We start from the raw sequence: 22,716 nt of genomic DNA on the forward strand, positions 1-22,716 counted from the left end.
TAAAAACTACAAAAAACCCTCATAGTATGGGAACTGTATAAGGTACAGCTCTGCTGAAACATGATTTACACAAATGCAGAGGGGGAAATGCAGAGCATTCAACAGCAGTAGCAGCACATATACACAAATGTATGTGTATGTGTATGTATGTGTGTATATAAATGAAAAACAGCATTACATGATGTCAGGAAAATAAACAGGATGCCCAGTGCTGGAAAGTGCTGCTTAAAACAAACCTAAAACAAACCTTGTGAGTCCTCAGTCCTGGGAGGGCTCTGCTTCCACTGGACACAGACATCACAGGCAGGCAGCGGGACAAGGAGCTGGAGACTCACTGATAGAATTTTTATTGCTCCAAACTTTGGCCATCGTGGAGAAACCAAAAATTCTTGGCACAGATGCAGTAATTTCAACTTTGTTCATTTTACTGCAGTAATAAAGATATTGCTTTACAGATGCCACAGTTGATATATGCACAAAATGTGGATCAGAAAGACAGTTTCTAACTTTCTCAGTTAAGGCACACCCACCCACCAAGGATTAAAAAAAATCTTTTCTCCCAAGATGTCAAGGTATTTTTTTTTTACCAAAGCATTGGTTTTTCCTTGTTTTTAACAAGGGTAGTAAGAGAAAAACTCAGCTTTTAATGCAGAAAACAATTCTGTAAAACTATGGAAGAGGCAGAAAATCCTGGGTTGCATTTAACTAGGGAACAAGGTCACAAATTAAGCAGTCTGAGAATTTCTGGTAGCTTAGCCCTGAATCAGTTCCCCCTCACCTTTTTTTATTTTTTTCTCCCAACCCCCTCCACTACTTAGCTCAAAATGCAAGCCCAACAAGAACACATGATACAGCCTGCATTGGTACAGGCAAATACACGGCTAAGTCACAGGAGCACATTCTTGAGAGCTCATAAACCATCACATGACAAACATCACAAGAAGTCAATTTACTAAACTCAATTTAAACTTGAAGAAGTTAATAATAATAAAAGCCACAATGGGAATGTCTCTTAGAGAAGGAGAGGCTGCACTTGAAAAGACAGCAACAAACAACAAAGCCAAGATCAGTTCTCATGTTATTTGAAACTTTTGATTTCTAGTGCTACACATGCAAACTGGTATTGCTTACAAGTCCCTGATAAATACTTGTAGTTACACAGCTTACAGCAAAAGCTGACCAGCAGCCAGTGAAGATCTTATCAATAAGCCTCTCACAAACAAATACTGAATTTTATTGCAAGCACTTGAGCTAAGTCTTTCCTGATTCTCCATGTCTGAAAACCAGCATCCTGTTCATTTGCTGTAAAGCTGCTTTAGGATTGAGTGACTTCCTTTTCAACAGGAGGACATGCAAGGCACAATCCTCCTTAGCTGTCACAAAGTATTGACAGCTATTCAGAACACACACAAGCTCTGCTTCCAGCTCCAAGCAGACAAATGGAAATAAAAGCAGAACTGCCTCTTAACAAGATGTCATTGTGCAAACTGATGTTCATGCTTTACCTGCATTGATTTCTGCACCAGGACAAAGGAACTTGTTTTTTAATTACAAGAACCATTTTCATTGGAAAAGTCTCAAGCTACATGAACATTTTATCCTGACAATTTAATTAGGGATTGGTCCAATTCTAGTGCTCAGCATCCAGGGATCCTGAAGGCTTTTAACTGTGTAAAGAGGTTGCAGTGATCTGCAGGCCTACCATCAAACAGATCACTGTAGACTCATCCTTGGAATTAAGTCATCTCTATTTGTGAGCCCTTATGTGATGATCTGTTACAGAGCGTAAGAACTGCATGAAAGCCTCTTCAAGGCCTTCACCACCATCTGTGAATTACATTATTAACAATGGTATGAACTTCCTAAGAGCATCTGGTTCTCTCCCCACCCCCTTCTCAGATCACTGGGAAGAGCTCTTCAGTATCAAAACAGGCACAGGCAAAGCTGTTTTCCTCTTTTCCATGCTTCCCTACCTCCTCCCACCCTTCAGCAGCACAGGATAGACGGGGCTCAGCTCCCCATTCCCATGCCCTGCATGTTTTCTGCACAACCCCTGTTATTGTTAAATAAGGATGGACAAAGACAACTCCGTGATGGGTGTACCACAGGCATTTTACTGGGAAAAGAGGAAGCTTATTTCATCATTTTGCAGAGGCAGCATCTGAAGTATGCTGAGAACTGTGCTGAGGCACAACGGGGACTGCACAATCCCACCCCAGGACTCACTTCCCACCAGCACAATTCCTGACATTAACTAAAACCAGGCAGCAGCCACTCAGCCAGCTTCAGCAGTTACTGCTGTAGCAATAACTTTCTAGATGCAAAGAAGTATTTTGTCATCCCAATTCTTCTCCCACCAAGGATGTTTTAGTAGTTGATTCTGAAATCATGCCAGCTTCTTGTAAACAAGAAGGAGGAAGAAGCAGCATCGCCTGGGATGTTGGAGCACACTCTCCACTGAACTTTGCACAGAGTTCACATCAAACAGCCTCCTTGGCTGCTCTAAGGGATCATTTACTCTTGCAGGAACGGAGCCTTCCTATCTTGTTTTCTACTGCTTGTTCTTCAAACCCAGCTTCTCCTCTTGCTCTCTAAGTAGGGCTCTCGTTGCCTCGACTCTCTGTGCTCATCAGCAGCCGTTTTCCCACTCTGTTCTGCACAATACCATTCTTTAGTTGCACAACAGCTTGCAATTCAGGCATCCTTACAGCCCTGTAACACACAGCATCTTCCTCTGTCCTAAGTTAGCAGCAATGTTTCTTGAAAGAAAAGGGCAACATTGTGGGCAACTCCATTAAAGACTTGTATTCAGAGGGAAACAGAATCCAAAACTAACAATCCTGCAACGTGCAGTAACAGGCAGAAAATACTGGGTGGAGGGAGGAAGACAAAACTGTTTCTGCACAAATGCACATGAACCCTTCTAACAAACTGTTTCTCTTATGCCCATGTTTCAAATAAATAATCAGACACATGTTGATGTGCTTGGACAGTTGCATCTAGAATGTGCTGCTACTGTAATTGAACGAAAATACAAAATTTCTTCAAGTTATAAAAATAATAGGCAAGTATTTGGGGTCACCATGAGTCCAGTGTTGCCCGAATCCACGCCCTTTGTGTGGGCTGTAAGAGGAAGTCTCAGCTACTGAGCTGACCTCAAGCTACAGGAGGGGAGGAGGCCTCCAGGGCTGTTCTGCCAGGGTTTAATCTCATTATGGTCACTCAGCTTTGGCACCAGGCAGGTCAAGATGAAGATGGACCACTATTCAAACTTCTGGGAAAGCACATGGTTGTGTTTTCACACAGCCATTTAAAAAAGTCAAGGGAGCCACAAGAAAATTAAGCAAGTTTTATGAGTGGCTTTAGATGGATGGCTTGACAACAGAATCTTGACTTATTCCCTGCAGTTTATTGGGAGGGATGCAGGGAGAAGAAAAGTCAAGAAGCTGCCAAATGTTAGAGCAAATTAGTGGCAATTAGAGATAGGCTCTGCCAAGCCCAGGTCCCAGCATACAGTGGGAGCATGGTGTCCTATCAACAGGATCTTTATAACACTGGTATCTGGAACAGTAGCAACTAAAACTGGAATGAATTCCCATCTTTCAAACAGTATGTACAGGTGATCATGTAATCAAATTAATTAATATTTTGCTAAATCAGTGCATTGAATATTACCCGATGAGCTCATTTTTGGAGGCAGTTCAACGCCTCACTTCTAGGACTGATGTCAGTGTCACATGCTTGGAGAGGATCAGTCTGCAGCTGGATATTTTAAAGCCTTCTATTAGGAGCATAGAAAAGTCAGCAGATTTCAACAGCATCAACCAATGAATTTTTGTTTTATCACAACAATTTAGTCACCAGACCCCACTGTCAATATCTCTATGAGAATATCAGGCCATTTCAGACACTTCAAATCACCAGACGGAAACTGAAGAGCGCAGCAACTGAGTTGTTCCAACAGAGAAAGTTGTGTTTCAACAGGAAAGGAAATCAACAGAAAGACAAGGAAACAGGAAACTCCAATTCTGACTGGCTCCTGATAAAATAATTAACCTTTGAGAAACTAAATTCAGCAGCTGTAAAAATACATAAACAAACAAACAGTAGCAGAGCAAAGGGTGTTGAGCATCAGCAGCACAAATGCTCCAGGCAGCAACATTCAACCCTGAGTTCAAATCCCATTCAGTCACAGACCAACTGTGATGTCATCCTTTATTCTGACATAATGCAGGATGTCACTGCAGTTCAGTGGCAAGTGTTCATGCAGGATCTGTGAAGTCTCTGCACTTTGATGCTCGCTGCTTCACTTTGTACCAACAAGCAGGAACAGATTTGCATTACACAAATAAGCCGTGTCTTTATTGTGCAACTGCATGCGACTTTTTGGGAGAAAAACAATGCTCAAATACAAGGAGTGCTGTGTGCATCAGGCTCAGAGTGGGTGGCAGTGATGTTGTCAGAAAGCACCGCTTACCTCCACACCCATTGACTTCAGCAGAAGGCTACATACGAAAAGTCTCTGAAGATGAAGCTCAAGTGTTCCCTAACCCATGGCGCTGTCCATACACTATACTTAAGAAAGAGACAAAACAAAAACCACAGAAGTAAAGCAGCATGAAATTGCAGGGTTTGGGTTTTTAGTTTTTAAAGACTCTTGCAGTCCTTGTTCCAGTTAAGAAATCCAACTCTAAACCCATCAGTTGTGAGCAAGCCCTTCCCCACGCTGCCTGAGCTTTTGCCATGGCTGGGGTGTAGGATGAGAATCATGGTGTTTAAGGCATGCTTAGAGTGCTCCCAGAAGACCTTGGATGAAGAAGTGTTAAAGCTTCACAGTCAACTCAGCTGTTAAATTGTTCAGTGAGACTGCCTAGGCCAGTCAGGGGCTGTACCAAACCCCACTGCCCTCACACGCAGTACTGGACACAGCCTGTTTTAAAGGTCCCTGGAAGCTTTTGTCCATAAAGTTCACAAACCCTGCATGGACAGATCAGTTCACCCTCACCCAGGCTACTGATTTAATTTGTAATAGTTTTGAGAACAGCAGAGTCAAAGGCAGGAAGCCCTAAGCCTCAGTGAATGTGAAGCCCCATCCACAGGACTGCAGAGCAAGGAGCAGCTCAGATCCCTCCAGAGGAGCTGGCAGATACAGATATTTGAACTTCAGCATGTGATAGACCCTCCTTGCACTCTGTGAACTTATGGGAGGATAAATATGTTTGGTGCCCAGGCTGCAGATGGGGTCAGGGAAGGTTTCTATAACCAAGACAAACTCCCAGTATTCCTAGCAGTTAACTCCAGAGGCATGTGACGATTTTCAGATTGCAGCTTTTATCCCAGTTGCAGAAAGACAAGACTAAAGGAAATAACAAGATCCTTACATGTCCAAGCTCTCATTTAGCTGCCTGTGGTTCAGCAAAGCATTCCCTCTCATTTTAAGATGAGGCTTATAAATTCAGTGTACCCCAAAGATTTCAAAGCGAGCAGAATGCATCCTTCATTCCAAACTAACCCATCTCAGCCAGAATTCCTCCATACAGAATTCCAATTTTTTCCAGAGGTTTGAAGCTATTTGGCAGTTGTACGACACTCAGACCAGCCTGCACATTTCTCTCTCTTTTTTTTTTTTTTAATTTTAGACTTAATGTAGCATGTGCTCTCAGAAAGGTTTACAATGCAGCCTTTTGTAGCTGACTTGCTCCAAGCTGGGCCACTGCCAGGTTGTTATCAATGACATTTTAAGGCAGATGAATGAAGTTCTTATTACAGTGACAAGCAGAATTGTGATATGGCACATGCATACACTGAAAGAAGAGAGCTTGCTATTAGTTTGTCAGGTTAATAAATAAATAGCAATTTCATGAATAAAAGCCTTTTATTAGGAAACAAATGAACAAAATTAATATTTATAAAGCTTTAGTGGTTTAGGGCACCCTTTAAAATAAGATTATTCATTTCAGTCACAGTCACCATCATGGATTAGAGATTCTTGAACACAGCTTCCCCTCCTAATTCTCTTATCATAGCAGTGCAAGCAAAAGCAAAGCTCTGCCTTCTGAACTGCTCAGGCCAGACTCAGTTTGAGATTGACAATCCTGAAGGCCCATGACATCAAACATTTCTGTTACATCTCCAGGACTGCAGCTAAAGACTGCACCTGTTGGAAGAACTGTTGGTTCCTTATCACAGCAGGAAATTCTCACGTTTTACACAGCGTGCTTCCACACCACACAGAGCACTGAACCTGTGCCAAGCCACAAAGAGCAAGGCTGCACGTCAGACAAACTATCAGCACTCGCCCAGGAAATCGCTCCCCATCTGCCCCCAGAAGAGAATCTGCACCAAAACCCTGCTGGCATCTCTCACCCTTCAGGGTTCTTCAGCATCTCCTACAGCACATGCAGAGAATGTTCACCACCAAAGTGAAGTTTTAGGAGGGTGGAGTATGTCAAGGATGTCCCACTTCTCAGCAAGCAAATGAAATTCTGACACACAGACTGTTTCTCACCTCAAGCTGTCTCTGTCTTGTGCTGCCTTTGGCTCAAGGCATTCTGTGCTCACCTGTCCTAAAATCAAACTTGCAAGTTTAAATTTTAAATAAGCTGACTAATTTTGGGTTGGGTTTTGTGGGGCTGTTTAGTTTTGGTTTTGTTGGGTTTTTTTATTACTTTACTTCTTAAATGGGGCACTTCTCAAATTCAGGACCAAGACGTGAGCAAGTGCTCAAGCTTAAAAATTTATTTTGGCTCATTCCATCTTCTCCTCAAATACTAAAAAAAAAAGTTCTCAAACTTTTCCCTTCTCCTCAAGGCAAAGTCAAGTTTGAACTTTCTCAGTCATATGAGAAGCAGAGAGAAACTGCCCCAAAATAACCACCTCAGCCATGTATGGTCAACATGAACAGATCTGAGTTAAACAGAGCTTCCTCCCCACCAGAGCAGTTTCTGGTTTATGTGTAAAGGAGAAAAATTCCACTTCAAGGACCAGAAGTGTGGGTTGCAGAAGCGTGTGGCACAGTTGTTATCTTTGCAGCATGATGCACAAGATGAAACCAGGGATCTGTGCAGTCTATGTGAAAAATATTCACTTCACCCCCTGAGACTGTGCAAACTCTATTCCAGTCATACTATAAATGTTAACTAGTAATACCTCCCTTGCCCTAAAGTATCCTACAACTATGGGCAGCTTTTGGGAAGGGGGTTGAAAATATGCTCTGCTTATATTGGTTTTCCCTGATAAACCTTTATTTGAAATTCAGGAGCAGGGCAGAAGCTGCATTGAAGGACAATTCCCTCCCAGGACCAAGGCAGCCACACAGTGAAGTGCTGAGGGATGCAGTGGCAGGCAAACACTAAAAGCAAAAGATAATATATTAATATTTGATTCCCATCTGCAGCTGTACTGACAAGTTTATGCAATATTAAACTCGACCCACACTACAGGGGTAGCTACTGTCTCATGATTCATTAAGAGGTGGAATTCAGGCTTACACATTCTAATAACTGCTGCTGAACCAAAATACTACCAAGGAGGAAGGAACACCACAAAGAACAAAAAGGTCTAAGTTGTCCTGTTTCACTTCACTTTTTGAAGTCACAAGCTTGCTCCCCCATGTAAGCACAAAAAGCTGAAAAAAACCCAGAGCAAACTCGCAGTAATCAAACTCACTAGATGTTACATAAAAAATATTTGGTTAGAGTGTGAATGAAATAGTTGTTAACCATTCTGCAATGTGAAAGGGCAAAGGGGAGGGCTGTCACTTCAAGGTTTGCACTTCACTCAGGAAGACAATACAGCACGTAGCTGTTTCCTGACACATCTCGAAGCACTGTATTTAAATGCAGTGGTTTCAGCATCTCTGAAGTACATGCCCAGAGCTGTTTGTCCTTAAACTATTTAAAACTGTTGAGGAGGACTTTGGAAAGGAAAACAAAAAAGAATGACAACAGAAACAAAGAACAAAAAAAGAATCAATCCTTATTCCAGAAACACCTTTATCTCATCACCTAGCACTTCCTCTTGTACCTAGGTTTAGCTGCTGTCTGTAGGTCAGAAAGCTGAGTCACTTCCCTGCCTGCCCCACAGCAGCTCATGAGCTAAATTTCCAGTGTGACACCCTGTTTCCTACTGAAGATGCTCCAGGACTCAGGGAACAGCAGGCTCCAAAGGATACCTGCTACTATACAAGAAGCTCACAGACATCAGCTGGCTCTCTGCAGTCCATTCAGAGCTTCAGGGACCTGTGGAAAACTCCATTTTTAGATGCACTGAGTGAAAGGGTTGGTCCTGCACCACTCAGAGAGTCAAACTACCTCTAACTACCAACCAGCACTCCTTTGGAAAGCAAAGCACTTTACACATGCAAGGCACATGCCCTATCCCTCCCTCTCATCATCCTGTAAAATGAAAAGATGAAAAGCATGACATGTTTTGTTTCAGGGTTTTTTCTGAAGAATCCTAATGTACACAATTCTCAGATGTCAGCTGTTGAAGCTAAACCAAGCCAGTTGAACAAGTCTTAAAAGTTCTTGCTGCAATTTTAAATATGATAGTTCTGTACATCAAAACAGAAGGGACATGGTAGCAGCCAATGAGAACAGGACAGCCACAGTTCCCTGGGCAGGACTGCCTTTCCACATTAAAATTCACTTTTCGGATATTTAATTCAGTTACAAGTTGCAGTCCAACTCCTGAGACAACATCTCTGGAATTCACTTCCCCAAGATCTCCTGTGCTTCTCCATTGGCAGAGCAGTGGAAAGCTCAAGCCTCAAAGGCACCTCCTGAGCTCTGCTATGAGCTCAGCACAGGGACAGTGTGATCCCTGATAAAACACTTCTTTCAAAACAGCTCAGATGAAATGCTCTAATGTCTTTGATTACTCCAGTACAAGAAGTTTACACTGTGCCCTTAAATTCCCCAGTAATTTCACCCTGAAACAGCCCCCACCAATGCAGTAACTTCATTATTTCCATGAAGCCTCAGTTCAGGAGTGTCTGGGGAGGAAGAGGAGGAGGAGCAGCGCACCCAGGAGCAGCACACGGCGTTTCAGCGATGCCAGGGGCGTTGCACTGGCCGGGGCCATGGGGAGTTCACGTCACAGGGCATTTGCCAGGAGCTCCATGAGCGCTGGCATGCACGGCAGGGGCGCGTCTCACCATGGAAGCAACAAGCTGCTAAACGCTGTGACTCATCTCGCAGCAACGGAGCAGCCTGCAATGAGCAACGCTGATAAGATGCATATTCAGAGGAATTCTATTTGGGCAAAAAGCTATTGACACATGCAAACCCCTATATACAGAAGCCTCCCCAAACCCTGACTAAAACACATGAGCACACACGGTGCAATGTTGCAGTATTGTGATAAGACATTTTGTAGGTGGTTGGGTTGACAGTAATTTTATATGGCCCAACTGAGAAATGCAAAAATGGCTTTTAGCCCTCATAATTTTTTACCCCTTTAAACAGAGGAACAGTTTCCAGCCAAAAGGTAAGAAACAGTGTGTGCCTTGCTTCCAGTAAGTGTCACCTCTTTCTTCTCCTGCTTCCAAGGCTCCCTTTTTATGCAAAATATATGAGCTTCACTGTCACTACCTAATAATCAAATTAAAAGGACCCTCAGGCAAATCACTGGCACAGAGTGGAGGTATCTTTAATTCAGACTGAACTAAACAACTGGAACACCTGGAGCAGGCAGCTGACCAGCCCAAGTGCCCCTGAGTGGCAGGGCCAGCTCATGTGAAGGCAGCACTGCTCACAAAGCAGCAGCTCCACTTGTGCTCCTCGCTAATGGCACCAGCAGGAGTCAGACGTGAAGACTCAAAGCCTGCAAAGAGCCCCCTGCTTCAGCTGGCCCTGGGAGGATGTGGCTTGTTGTGACTGAAGAATGAAACCCTGAGCTGCAGGCTGTGATCAGGGAGCAGCTTCACTGGGCTAAGCTGCCCAAAGGCTATTTCCTTTTTTCCTTTTTTTTTTTTCTTTTTTTTTCATTTCCCAAGACAGAAGAGTTGCAGCTTTAGATCTTTCAGGATTTTTTCCAGTAACTGGAAATCCTCAGGCATTACCCCTGCATAAAGGCAGCTCTCTTACACTAAAATATTTCCAGCAGACTGCTTTGTGGATGGCAGTCTCCGCTCAAAATAGCATTTTCCACTTAAATAAACATGTCATTGGCTCCCAGAATGACTGTAGATGCTACTGTACCCAGCCCTTTTCAACTTATTTTTATTTCTTAAACAGCAAGAATCAATACTGGTCAGGTAATGACTCATTACAGCATCACAAGCTATTTGCATTTTCAAATTACAAGCTCCTTTTCAAAACACAAGAATTTATGAGCCACTGGAACTCAAGAGGTGAATACTGAAATCAAGCTATCAATTGAGATATGCTACCAAAGGAGTTAGATCTCTTTTAAAAAGTGAAGATTTTTTTCCATGCACTCTGCAAGTTTTAAGAGTGTTTCTCAGTGGTTCTCAGTGAGGCTCCAATTCCACTGTCATCATCCTCCTCCTCAGCTGCAAATGCTGTTCTCACCTCTATGGGGACATTGCATTTCATGCAGATCCTAGAGGAAACCTGCTCAGTGTGTATACAAGAGGCAGCAGAAATTCCAGAGAAGGACAGCTCTTCTGTCACAGTTTAACCACCAAACTGCTTTAGGAACAGCAGAGTCTCACCACACATGAATGCATTTACACACACAAAAATTATCTGTGCTCCAACAGCCTGGTCTTGTCCAGCTGCAGAGAAATCATCTTTTAACAATAACAGCATCACACCCAGCGAGAGGTGGAGGCCTCCTGGTTCCCTCACAGGGCTTTCAGCAGAAATTTAAAAGATGGGAAGTTACAGATCACCTCACTGAAGCAGTTTTATCTCCCAAATGGTGGCACCAGAGGAAACAGGTACCTGTGGGGCACTACAAGGTTTGCCTAAAGCAGGAATCAGCTCATTCTTCTGGGCCACTGCCTCCAAAACCTTCAGTTTTTAGAGCTCTGGCTATGCCTGAAAGACATCAGCTGGAGAAAACCAAGAAACAATAGATGATCTGTACTGATCAGAGTTTTTTAAATATTAGGCATTCCTAACTTTACTCAATATTTCATAAGAAGCTTCTGATGGCCCAGCTACATTTTAGTTCCTCCAAAAATCAGCTCTCCATAACCTTACCCATGCAGCAGCAATCAAGATCTTAATTTATTTATTTAAAAAAAGGAAAGTAGAAAAAATAAGTTCTATGTGAGATAGACTGGACTTATCAGTGATTAAGTAAACTCACAATTACCACATTGTCTAACAGCAATTACAGGACCAGGGGGAGAGAAATGTTATATTTAGCTTCTCCATAAAGAAGAGGGGAAAATATTTCCTGAACATTCTACCAGCAAGGAGCTTCCAAGCACAACATGACAGACACTCCCAAACACATTTCCAGGCCTATGCTTCCTGCTCAAGCTGTTCTCCTGGGATTAAGGAGGGCAAGTCCAATGGTTTAGGTTTTAATTTGCTGTAGCATATTTTTTTTCCCAAAGTGTGCATTTTAGAACAATATATACCCAGTGAATCCTCCCTTTTTGGGTCAGTCGGTCCCTTCCAATAAAAGCATATTGTCTCCCTCAGGGTAGGGAAGACAAGTGAACTGTGAGAGCAGCCAGGGCCAGATTGCCTGCCCAGCTTCTTCACTTCTCAGAAAAGAGATATAACAAACAAAAGGAAAGTACCATTTTCCAGAAATTACAGATCCAATTTTTTGGTACCTGTGCATCAAAAATACCTTAAAAGGCCAAGAACCAACAGATTATTTTCAATACAGGTAATTATCAGCCAAGAACTGCATTAGCACCAAGGAGCTCATGGCATCTTTGTATTTTACTGTAGCATGGCCCTGTCTGCCACCCCTTTTTGCTAACATGGCACATCAGAAGACAACTGCTCTGCTGTAAGGATTGAAGATTGCAGTCTTGTTTCTCAAGAGTGACTGCATAACCAAAGGCCAAAACAAACAGCAAAAGTCTGGACAGACAATTAAAGGAATTTTACAAGTCATCAAGCAACCAGAGGGCTGTAAATGTATAATCAACACTTTGCATGAACTGCCCTGAAATGAATGCTCATGAGATGCTCTGTGGCAATGGGAACAAGATAAAAACCTATAAATAAAAGCTGTCCAATTTCAGAGTGATTCAGATCAGCTATTCCCCTGAATCTGTAAGAGCCAATTATAACAGTTTATAGGGCACACTTAATGCAAAAAATCCAGTTTGAGGACACCAATTTCACCCTTTCTCCTTGTCTGAGAGTTTATCTCTGAAGCAAAAAGACATCAAGCAATTTAAAAAGAGAATCCTTTTCTGTCCTCAAAATTCTTAGTGACCTGGAAACAGAATTAGACATAGCCATATGCTTGCACACTCACATGCCTCTCCTTGGCCACAAGTTGAAGCAGCTAAGTTCCAGCAGTTACCAGATAATCTTTGCTCAAAACAGCAAGGACAGACCCTTACCCTACTGATAAAATTACTGAGCAAGATGAGTTTTCATTTAAAGAGGTAACCTGGAGACAGTCAAAGGAAGCTACCATCAGTTTACTACAGACTGGTTGAAACAATTTGAGTTAAAACTGAAAGAATCAAGTCCTTCTGCAGCTGACAGGGACCCAGGAGAATGGCAAGTGTGGGAGGCTTAGGACCAAAACCTTCTTAAGGACTAAAAATGTGTCTGCCCTGCTCACAAACCCTCAGCAGCTGAGGAAGGAGAAGCATCTGAAATGATAAAGATTTGATTGAGAAACAAGAAGTTTGTGGCAAAGGAGGAACACAGCTCTAACAGAAGGAGGGAGAAACAACCCACCCCAGATATCTAAGGGGCTAAAAGGGCAGCCCAGCCCTCAAGTGTGGTTAGGAAGCTGCAACAAGAAATGCAGAAGTGTTCAAACAATAGCAGTTAAGATCGTGATGAAAATCAAGTTCACTTTACACTGCAAGAGGAGTCTGAGAAAGCAGAAGTAATTACAAAGCCCAAAAGCAGGCCAGGAATATGCCACACACTTATTTCTGGTACAGAATACACCTCCATATCATGTCATGGGACAAAGAGAATATAGACACATAAACCCAAGGCTGCACCCTCTGGATTTATCAGGCTCCACAGGGAGTTGTTTATATATTTAACAACTAAGTAGTATCCAAATATCAGCACGATTTTAATTTAATTTAATTGGTTGGGAAACAGCCTGGCTGTTGCAGATGGAAAAGCTTTAGAGAATACAACTAATTGTTCATATATATATATATATAAAATATTTAACAAAGAGAGGGTCTATGCATCCAAGTGGGAGAAAGAAGGAAGATGCATCCAAATGGGAGAAAGAAGGAAGATGCCAAGAGAGACCCATCTATTCTCACTAGATGCATTCAATGCTATAAATGCATGGGAAAAGGAATAGTGGAAAGGGTAAAGAAGTCAGAGGGGGAAGAAATCTCTGAAGTAATGCAGCACATTAATATTTATAGCAGGTAAGTATAAGTGAAATTAATCTGTGTTGCTAAGTAAACATACCTTAGGAGAGACATGGGAATGAAAGAGGGGGAAAAAATGAAGTAAGTGTTCTGACAGCTAAAATGCCACTGGGGCAGGCAGGACCTGTCAAGCAGCTGATCCAGTTTCAGAAGAGGTTACCTAACACAACGAGAAATATTTTCAGAGTAGTTGGCTTTTTCATTCCCCCCCACTGAGGATGGAAGCCACTGGGATTTCAACTATTCTCTTCCTCCAAACATTTGCAAATCAGGCCTAACAGCAGTATGATAATGCATGGGGTTTTTTAAGGATAAATGCTAACTTAGAACTAAGCATAGAGAAGTGAAAGCAGAGCTATTTTCATTCTCATCCTTGACTGCATCAGAAACAGCACATGGGGGGTAGGTAGCAGCTTAAAGGGTTAACATGCAGGGGGTTATAATAGAGAAATACAAACAACAAACAAAGCAACAGCCTGTCCCAAGTTTAAAGAGCATGGAAAGGCAGAAGCCTTCAAAGCTGCCTGCCCAACCCAGGGCAGCGATGGGAACATCTGTCCTGCCGCACATCCCACTCAGGGATTTGGAATCTGGCCGTTGTGGCTCTCCTGAGCTTGACACAGCCCTATGGAGATTACATGAACCGTTCTAAAAAAAAAGGGGCAGAAAAGCACCTGAGCTGCCCGCAAAGGCAGAGCAGGCACTGGGGATACCCAGAGGGTGCTGTCAGATGAGATCAGTTGAGCACGGCCGGAGCCCCAACCGTGTCAGGTCGCTTGCACACCACGCTTCCCGCCTCTCCCACCGCATACAATGAACACAGAATAAACCGGGCGGATTTATGGCAGCAGCCCCGCGCCGCCGCATCCTTCACAGAAGGGCTGGGCATGAGCGGGACCCTGCGATACCACGAGGGCCGGCAGGGAGCTGCCCTACCCCAGCCCGGGCCTGCTGACGGGCACCGGGACCCCCGCCCGTCCCCTCGGCTGTCAGCAGGCCGCAGCCCGGGGGTGTGCGAGCCCCGTTCCCGGGCACCGCGAGCCCGCATCGCCCCCGGCCCGGGGCCCGGACACCGGCGGCACCGGGGGGTGAGGCGGAGGGGGTGCGGCGCATGCGCAGAGCCGCGCGCCGGACCCCAACGGCCGCCGAGCGCCGCGCTGCCCTCAGTGCCCGCCGGGACTCACCGAGGCGCAGGGGCTGGAGGTGGCGCTGGGGGTAGGCGAGCGCTGCACCGTGACCAGAGCCATCGAGGCGCGGCGGGGCCCCCCCGTCCGGCCGTCCGGCGGGGGCCTCACTCCATGGCGGGGACAGGGGAAGGGAGCGGAGCGGAGGTGGCGCGGCGGCGACGGCCGCAGGGGGCGGCAGCGGCAGCAGCTCCGCGCGCGCCCGCGGCCTCTCGCCGACTGAGGCGCGGCGGGGCCGGGCCGGCCGGGCACAATGAGGCGCCAGCGCGCACGCGCCGGCTGTCAGCGCGCGCGCGGCGCCGCCCCCTGGCGGCCGTGCCGCGTTAACCCCCGCGGCGCCGGCGGCTCCTGAGGGGTCCCGGCGCTCCCAGCCCCGGTCCCTGAGGGGGCTGCAGGGGCTCGACATCCTCACCCCGGCCCATGAGGGGGCTGCGATGGGCTGGAAGGACTCGACATCCTCATCCCGGCCCATGAGGGGGCTGCGATGGGCTAGAAGGACTCGACATCCTCACCCCGGCCCATGAGGGGGCTGCGATGGGCTGGAAGGACTCGACATCCTCACCCCGGCCCATGAGGGGGCTGCGATGGGCTGGAAGGACTCGACATCCTCACCCCGGCCCATGAGGGGGCTGCAGAAGGCTGGAGGGGCTCGACATCCTCATCCCGGCCTATGAGGGGGCTGCAGTGGGCTGGAGGGGCTCGACATCCTCACCCCAATCCCTGAGGGGGCTGCGATGGGCAGGGGGGCTCCCGCATCCCCACCCCGTTCCTGAGGGAGCTGGGGTGCCCCGGCTTCTTGCCCCGCTTGCTGAAGGGGTTTCGGCATCGCCCCCCCCCCCCAGTCCCTCAGCCTCATAGATGGCTTTTATTAATTTATGTCAGCAGGGCACCCCCAGTGTGCCTCCTGGCTGGTGACGGTTTGTGGAGTCCCATCCCATCGGGAGCCGTGATGGTGGGTATGGCAACCTCTGGTGAAAGTTGGCATTAATGGTCACATAACAGAGCTTTTCCTTGGATTAGGCAGCTACAGTAACTCCATAGTGAAAGTAGCATATAACACCTCTTCATACATCAATGCACTCGCCCAAACACCAAAAACCAAGTCTATTGATTACATCTTAAGCATTCAAATATTCCCAGATGCAGAACTGTTGGGTGTTTGGGGGTCTGAAACAAAGGGTTAAGTGCTATTAAACTTCATTTGCTTTGCAGTTTCAGCCTGGTGCCACCGAATTCATCAGAAGGAGGTAATTTGGATCAAGAATCTACAAAATTCATGGGAAGGAGGTGACTGGGATCAAGAATTGTCTCTTGGGCATTGAATGACAACATTATATATGATAACCAGAAACTGTTCTAAACGTTAAACAGAGCAAACTCTTTGTCAGGAGTGTGTATCAACCCATAGATTCCAATTATTATCCATTATTCCATTCGTGACTGATGCTGCTTCAATCTGTTCCTCATGCTGACAGCACTTTTTCCCAGTAAAATTTAAGAACTGGAGAGGCCACATGGTCTCTCTTTAGGTTATTCCCAAGTTAAAATAATGATTAGGGAGGCTCCTGTATCTGGGCTGGGCTGCAGTGGAGAAGTCAGGCTTGCTAATGGAGCATTTTGCCTCCTGGTGGACGGGTGAGGATGGAGGATAAAGGATGGAGGACAGCCTCCCTAAATCGGACTAAACTGAGTTTAGAGTGCAAGCCAGAGTCTTGAACATGCAAATGTGGGGCTGCTTTCATGCCCACAGCTCATGTTCAGGTATGTCTGCATTGATAGAGAGGATTGATGGAAGACTAAAGTACCCAGAATATTGTAGCTATTCCCTCACCTGAGGCTGGTGTTTCATTCTGGATTTTGATCAAGTCATGCAGGGATTACTATCAAGAAATTATTATTTAAACCATGTTCCAAAGTAGATTTTTGTGTAATTTTCATATATCCCGTAGACCTTCCAGGTATTTGAACAGCAAACACTTTTAAAAAACATTTACCACAGGTAAACAATGGAGTTGCTATCTACAGTTCACTAAAAGTCTGACATATCAGTTATTAGCTACAACAACCACAAGTTGTGACGGTTCTCCAGCCTCTAGGAGGGTGTAATTTGCATGTGCAATGTTTTGGGGTTTTTTTAGCAGCAGAATTTAAATGTGGAGGAGGAAGCTATAAGACAGATGTATTGGGATTGAAAAGAGCAATTAGAGGGCAGGCTGTGGTCACAGCATCAGGGTTGGTACAAAAAACAGACTGGAAGCTTGTGGCCTTATTCCTTCCTGTGCTGTGGTCAGCACCTGCTGCTTCAGCCCAGAGTAGCATTTCAAAGAAGTGGAGCTGTACATGAGCTGGTTTTGTACACATTTCCAAAACTGACTATTTAATACACTGCAAACATTTCCCTGGCTAACACAACTTATTATTACTACATGTTAGGGCTGTTATTGCACAATCTTGGCATCAGCTGCAAAAGACAACAGAGTGCTCCCAAAATGTATCTTACAGAGAAAAACAAAACAAAAAAAAAAGATAGAAGAGGCAATTCCAGCAAAACATCTGTGATGACATATTCAGCCCATTATTTTGTCAACAGTGCAAGTATTTGGTGGCATAATAAAAGGATACACTTTGCTTAGCAAAAACATCAAGGAATAACAGCCAAGTTAGAGTACAATTAAAGGTTTGCTAAACCCATGGGATTCCACTTCCAGAAAAATAAAAATAGAGCTGTTTTGATCCATCCTTCTAAGTTCTAGTTGTATATTCTTGTTTGGGGGTTGAAAAAAAAACACCTTTTTTTTTTTAATTTATGTTTCATTCTCAAAAAGTTTTATAAGTTAATCATAATAGCAACAGAATTCTGAATTGCAAAGGGGAAAAACCAAGCCCACCTGGGAGAAGAGATAACAGGAATTAATCATGAGCAAACTGCTTTGAGGAAAAAGTGCACAATCCAGTTTAAAGCCTCATTTTAAATTACTCCTGAGCTCTAATTTTCTGCTTCATTTTGTTAACATAATTGATGCTAGACTTCAACACATCTTGGAAATGAACTGCAATGAGCATATTTCCTTCTGCTACGTTTCTCCAAATACATAGCAAAGAAATGATAATTTATTACAGTGTATTTTTCACATGAAAGTTGACCTCCTCTATTTCAAGGTTTCTTACAGGCCATCCCATGAAATGGAGACTAATAGAGGGCAGGGCACCTTGCACCTTGACAAATACCATAGATAAAGTCACAGTTCAGTTTTCCTGCAGGTAGGCAATCCAAAGGTTTTGCCACTTCCATTATAAAATACAAAGAAAGAAACAGCATTAGATAAACCTCATTTCCTGGCAGAAATTGCCATAAGTTTCTCAGTTGGAAGTTGTGCCTTACCCAAGGGAATTGCTGAACAGGCACCTGATTTACATTCCTGTAAATGAGTGCAGAATGCCTGTTGTAGATGTATTTGTCTTTTGCCTTCTCCTTTTCCTGTCATATTATTCTTCAAAGAATATAGGAGAGATTATGAAAGGGGATTCATCAAATTCCTTTAGTTCAGGTTTAAAAGCAGTCTGACAAAATGGCACCGTGCTCTCCCCCCTTGTTAATGCTTGTGTGCCTTTCCTTCAAGGCTGCTTCAAAGCAGCACAAGAAAGAAAGCCTGAAAATGTTTAAATTGAGTTTGTAATTAATTTCTTTTTATGTCTGAGATCCTCACATCTGGTTAACACAGTCCTCCCTTCAGCTGGTAATGGGCTGGAGACAGTTCTGGACTTTGTGAGCCTTGAATCTGAAGGTAACTTGTCACTGGCACCTGCAGATTCTCTGTTTGTGCCCTTAATGTTCTCTGTTGCTATTCATAGTCTTTTCTCGATTTTATTTTACTTTCAGTCATGTGATGCAATGTTCTAAGTTCAGTACAGAAGAGTCTGTTGGGCTGTGCCACAGCCAAAAGACAACCTACAGCAATTTTGAACGTGGAAAGACATAGCAACCTTTGGGATTATTGCTTAGCAACTGCAAACACACAGAGGAGTAAAACTCACAGCCCAGCTCCACAGCAGGTCTGAGAAATCCCTAATTCATTTCAAGATTTTTAATGGTTGATGGGCATATATGAAATCCCTGTTGATTTGCAAAGCCACTTTGAATGCAGGAGGAATAAGATCTATTTTGATACCTGCTCCAAAGGTAAGAAAAACAGTTCTTCAAAGCTTCAGAAAGCAAAGGAGAAAATGTTTCTAAATTTTAATTGTATTGAAAAGATCATGTATGAAAAGTGTATTGGGCTTTTTGTGATGAGATAAATATGCTCTATGAAACACATGAGGGAAAGGCAAAATTATTTCTGAGCAATAGAATGTCAAAGAGATTGAACTTTGTTTTTGAAAGGACTTTTATAACTCAAACATCTAGAAAATATTTACCTGAACAAACTTTAGTAATTCCTGGCTTTATCCCACCCATCAAAATTCTCTAACAGAATAACAATGAAGCCATAAGAATATTGTTTATGAGCACATTTGGGTTTTCTACAGGAAACATTGAGATAATCTTTTTGTACCTGCAGGGATTCCAGCAAGAATATTTTTCTTACAGGAAAGGAGCCAGGGAAGTGGCATCCTACTAAATAATGGAAAGCTTATCTTGCCTTCAGCTTGAACAAAGGCTTACAGGAAACTTTATATCACACTTCAAATTTCCTGAGTGTTTCTGGAGCTTTCCTCTCTGCTCCATGCTCGCTGTTATTTGGGCTCCAGTTGGGAATGCCACAGGCCCTGAGAGCTCCCAATATTATTGTAAAACCATAGACTTGTAGAATCAGTAAGTTTGGAAAAGACCTCCAAGATCATTGAATCCAACATTTGACCAAACACCACATTGCCAATGTGACCATAGTCCTGAGTGCCACATCCAGTTGTTTCCTGAGCACTCCCAGGGATGGCTCCATCCCTTCCATTGCCTGACCACCCTTTCAGTGGAGAAATTCTTCCTTATGGGCCAAATTCTCAGCTAATGAAAATCACTGAAGGTTATGAGCCAATGGAGTCTTATCCATTGTGTGTCTCTGTAATCCTCCACAAATGCCAAGTTTCATGACCTGATTGTAGCATTCCTTTGTTGTTTATTTTTTTTTTTTGTTTGTTCTTCCATACCCTCTTAGTCTTCTCCATCTGTGCTGCATTAAAGCCCTGGGCACAGTTCTCCATGCTCTGCTTCCATTCCTGGAGTTACGTGGATGCCATGGAATGGAGACAGAACAGTCACACTGCTTGTTTTGTGTTTTGTTTTGGTCAGAGACATGGAGATCCTTCACAAACATTTACTAATCCTCAAAACCATCCTAACAAAAGGTTGAGAGCAGTGTAGAAAACATATTCATCATCTCTGAGAATCAGCCACCTCATAAAGCAGAGTGCAGTTGTCACTTTAACATTGCACAGAAACTGCAGAGGGTTTCATAAAGGATGTTTAAGAAATAACAGAAGTATTTGAAACTACAAGAGCAGTTTATTTTGGCACAACAAAACCAGCTGATTTGGAATGTGACCAGAACATTTGGTTAACACCCTGCTTTGAACCAAGGACTCTGGTTTTACAGCTTGTTGAAAGGAACTCACCTAAGCAAGGAACAATTCCACAGGGTGGACAGGTTTCCCTTTCTACCATTGTAAATCCTTTCCAGCTCATGTCCTTTGGTGGCAAAACCAACCACCAACCTAAAACCTTCTCTGTGGGTCAGGTAGGCAGCTTCAGCCATCCCATCCCCAGCAGGAATGTGCCTTTGGAAAAAATTTACTAGAATCTGCCAACAAGCCCATTGAGAAAACAAACCTAGAAATTTAATGCTGTGATGCATCCCACCCATCCAGGCAGTATTTGTACTCCATCAGTGTTAATGAACCAGAAGGTCAACATATCCATAATTAAATTTGTGTGCCAGGAGGGCTGTAGATCACATTTATGCATTTCCTGGAAAGCTGAACTGCCTCAGAACAGCTACAAATGCTTAAACAGGAAGAGCAGTGCATATCAAAAGCAGTGCTATTGCTATGGATACTGAAAGGCCTCAGTGAAAAGCACTTTTAAATAAAAACTTGAAGAGGGTAGAGTGGTAACAAGTTCAGAGTGGAGTTTCATCTCTAATTTGGAATGGTTTTAAATTATTTTTAATATAACCCTTCCCTTGCTGTTGTTTAACACCGACCTGGGGATTTTTCATGCTTTGAATCAAGTAGTAGCCAGACTTCTGCTCCATTCTGTGTGGGTTAATCCCATTCCAGATGCAGACAGTTATGCATGGAGATATATAGGGACATTTTTCAAATTGTGAGCAGCTCAGTTTCTTCCTGATATTTCACAGAATGAACATTTTAAGCAGTGAAGTTCTTGAAATTGTAAAGGGATTATTATTTTACAGAGTGATCTACAACATCAACATTATTGTGTGAGCAACTGAATCACAGAATTAATGGTATAGGTTTCTCCTTTCTGTAGAAGCTCTGCTGACCCATGCACCTGTGTCCTTGCTACCTTAACAAAATGTCCTGAGCAAAAAATATTTGCCACAGTCGAAGTTAAGCAGTTTGTGGGACAAGTTCCTCACTGTTCTTCACAGCCTCAGAAAAGCTGAAGCATGTAGAGGAATCTTGCTCCTGGGTATCTGGAATTTTCCATTACTTGCTTCCTTTGTCTCATATCCACTGAATTTCCTGGAGGCAGGGAATGGACCTAAACAGAAATGATGTGCTGGGGGTAAGAGGATTTCACTGGTTGGAACTAGGGGGACAAGTTCCAAGCCCTGTTCACTGATTGGTTTCTGAGTCTCTAAGTGACCTGGAATTAATCATTCCCCTTTTGTGTCTCAGTTTCTTCTGCCCTAAGAAAGGAACACATTAATTTAGTTGCTCTGTCTCCAAGGGCTGTTGTGATACATAATTAATCTTTATAAATCATTTACTGATCTTTGAAGTAAAGGGTCTGTATTTATTTAAGAGTACAAAGCAGCAGTAACAGAATAAAAAAGGAACATAGAAAAAATATTAGTTAATGCCTAACAATAGACTCTATTCCTGTGTCACCTGTTAGGGCACTGCTGCATCTTTTGGCATTACGTAACAGCTCCTTTTTTTCTGTGTCACAGTGATTGAGGTATGGCTGCTCAGCCAGAAGAATCAGCCCAGTCTGCAGATCTACAAGCTCCTGAACTTGGACATAAGGATGGGACTGCAACAGAGATGCAAAGCAATCAGAGGGGTCACAAACTGCCACATCCTCATCATTACATTTCCTGGAAAGAGTGTTTTCATGAAAAGGTACAGCAGAGGTGTCTGAGTCTGCAGGAGACAAAGATGAGGTTGGTTCAAACACAAAAGGCAGAAGAGGCAAAGGTGAGGAGGAGAGAACCTGGGGACTGCCTGGCCAGAGACTGGTACAATGAGGAGGAGAAGACACTCGACACTCGCCTCTATTTGCTCGACAACCTCCTCCCTACATTAATCCCAGGAGCAGAAAACTTGTTAACGGCAGTGGAAAGAAACCATGTGCTTGTATCAGACCAAGACCCAACCAGATTTAAGCCCACTAATTATCTTGCAGAATACCTGATGAGGCACAACCCTCAGTACAGTGCTCCTACAAAACCAGGCCCATACCTGAGAGAAATGGAGGCGGTCTCGGAGGAGCTCAAATCTTTGAGGCAAGGTACAACATCACAGAGGTGAGAGCACTGACAGGGTGGCTGGGCACAAGGCCACAGCTGGTGTCTTGGTCTCTGTTTTAGTCCCTGTGGCCTGGCTGGCAGAATCTTGAGCAAAACACACCTTGTGGAGTGCAGTGCCAGAAATTTATTTGTCTCATAAAAACTTGAGAGGCAGGACAAATACCAGAACATGGCACACAAAATGAAACACTAGTTATTCCTGTTTAAGGCAATATTCTGCCCTTCACAAGGATGTCATTGCTCCTTAGACTCTACCTTAATAACACATGAGCAATGCAAACTGCTTCCAAACTGGTCTAGC

General features: G+C 43.9%; 1 protein-coding gene across 1 annotated transcript in view; it reads left to right on the top strand.

Annotated features, from left to right (window-relative positions):
- Positions 1 to 18,793: 18,793 nt before the first annotated feature.
- EFCAB5 (EF-hand calcium binding domain 5) overlaps positions 18,794 to 22,716 on the top strand; it is a 31,636-nt gene continuing 27,713 nt past the window's right edge. Inside the window, exons 1-2 of the mRNA XM_059487078.1 lie at positions 18,794 to 18,883; positions 21,837 to 22,412. Coding sequence (XP_059343061.1) covers positions 21,847 to 22,412 — 566 coding nt within the window. The 5' untranslated portion in view covers positions 18,794 to 18,883; positions 21,837 to 21,846. The remainder of the gene's footprint in view (positions 18,884 to 21,836; positions 22,413 to 22,716) is intronic.

Source organism: Ammospiza nelsoni, chromosome 21 (assembly GCF_027579445.1).
Source record: "Ammospiza nelsoni isolate bAmmNel1 chromosome 21, bAmmNel1.pri, whole genome shotgun sequence".
Lineage (NCBI taxonomy): Eukaryota > Metazoa > Chordata > Aves > Passeriformes > Passerellidae > Ammospiza > Ammospiza nelsoni.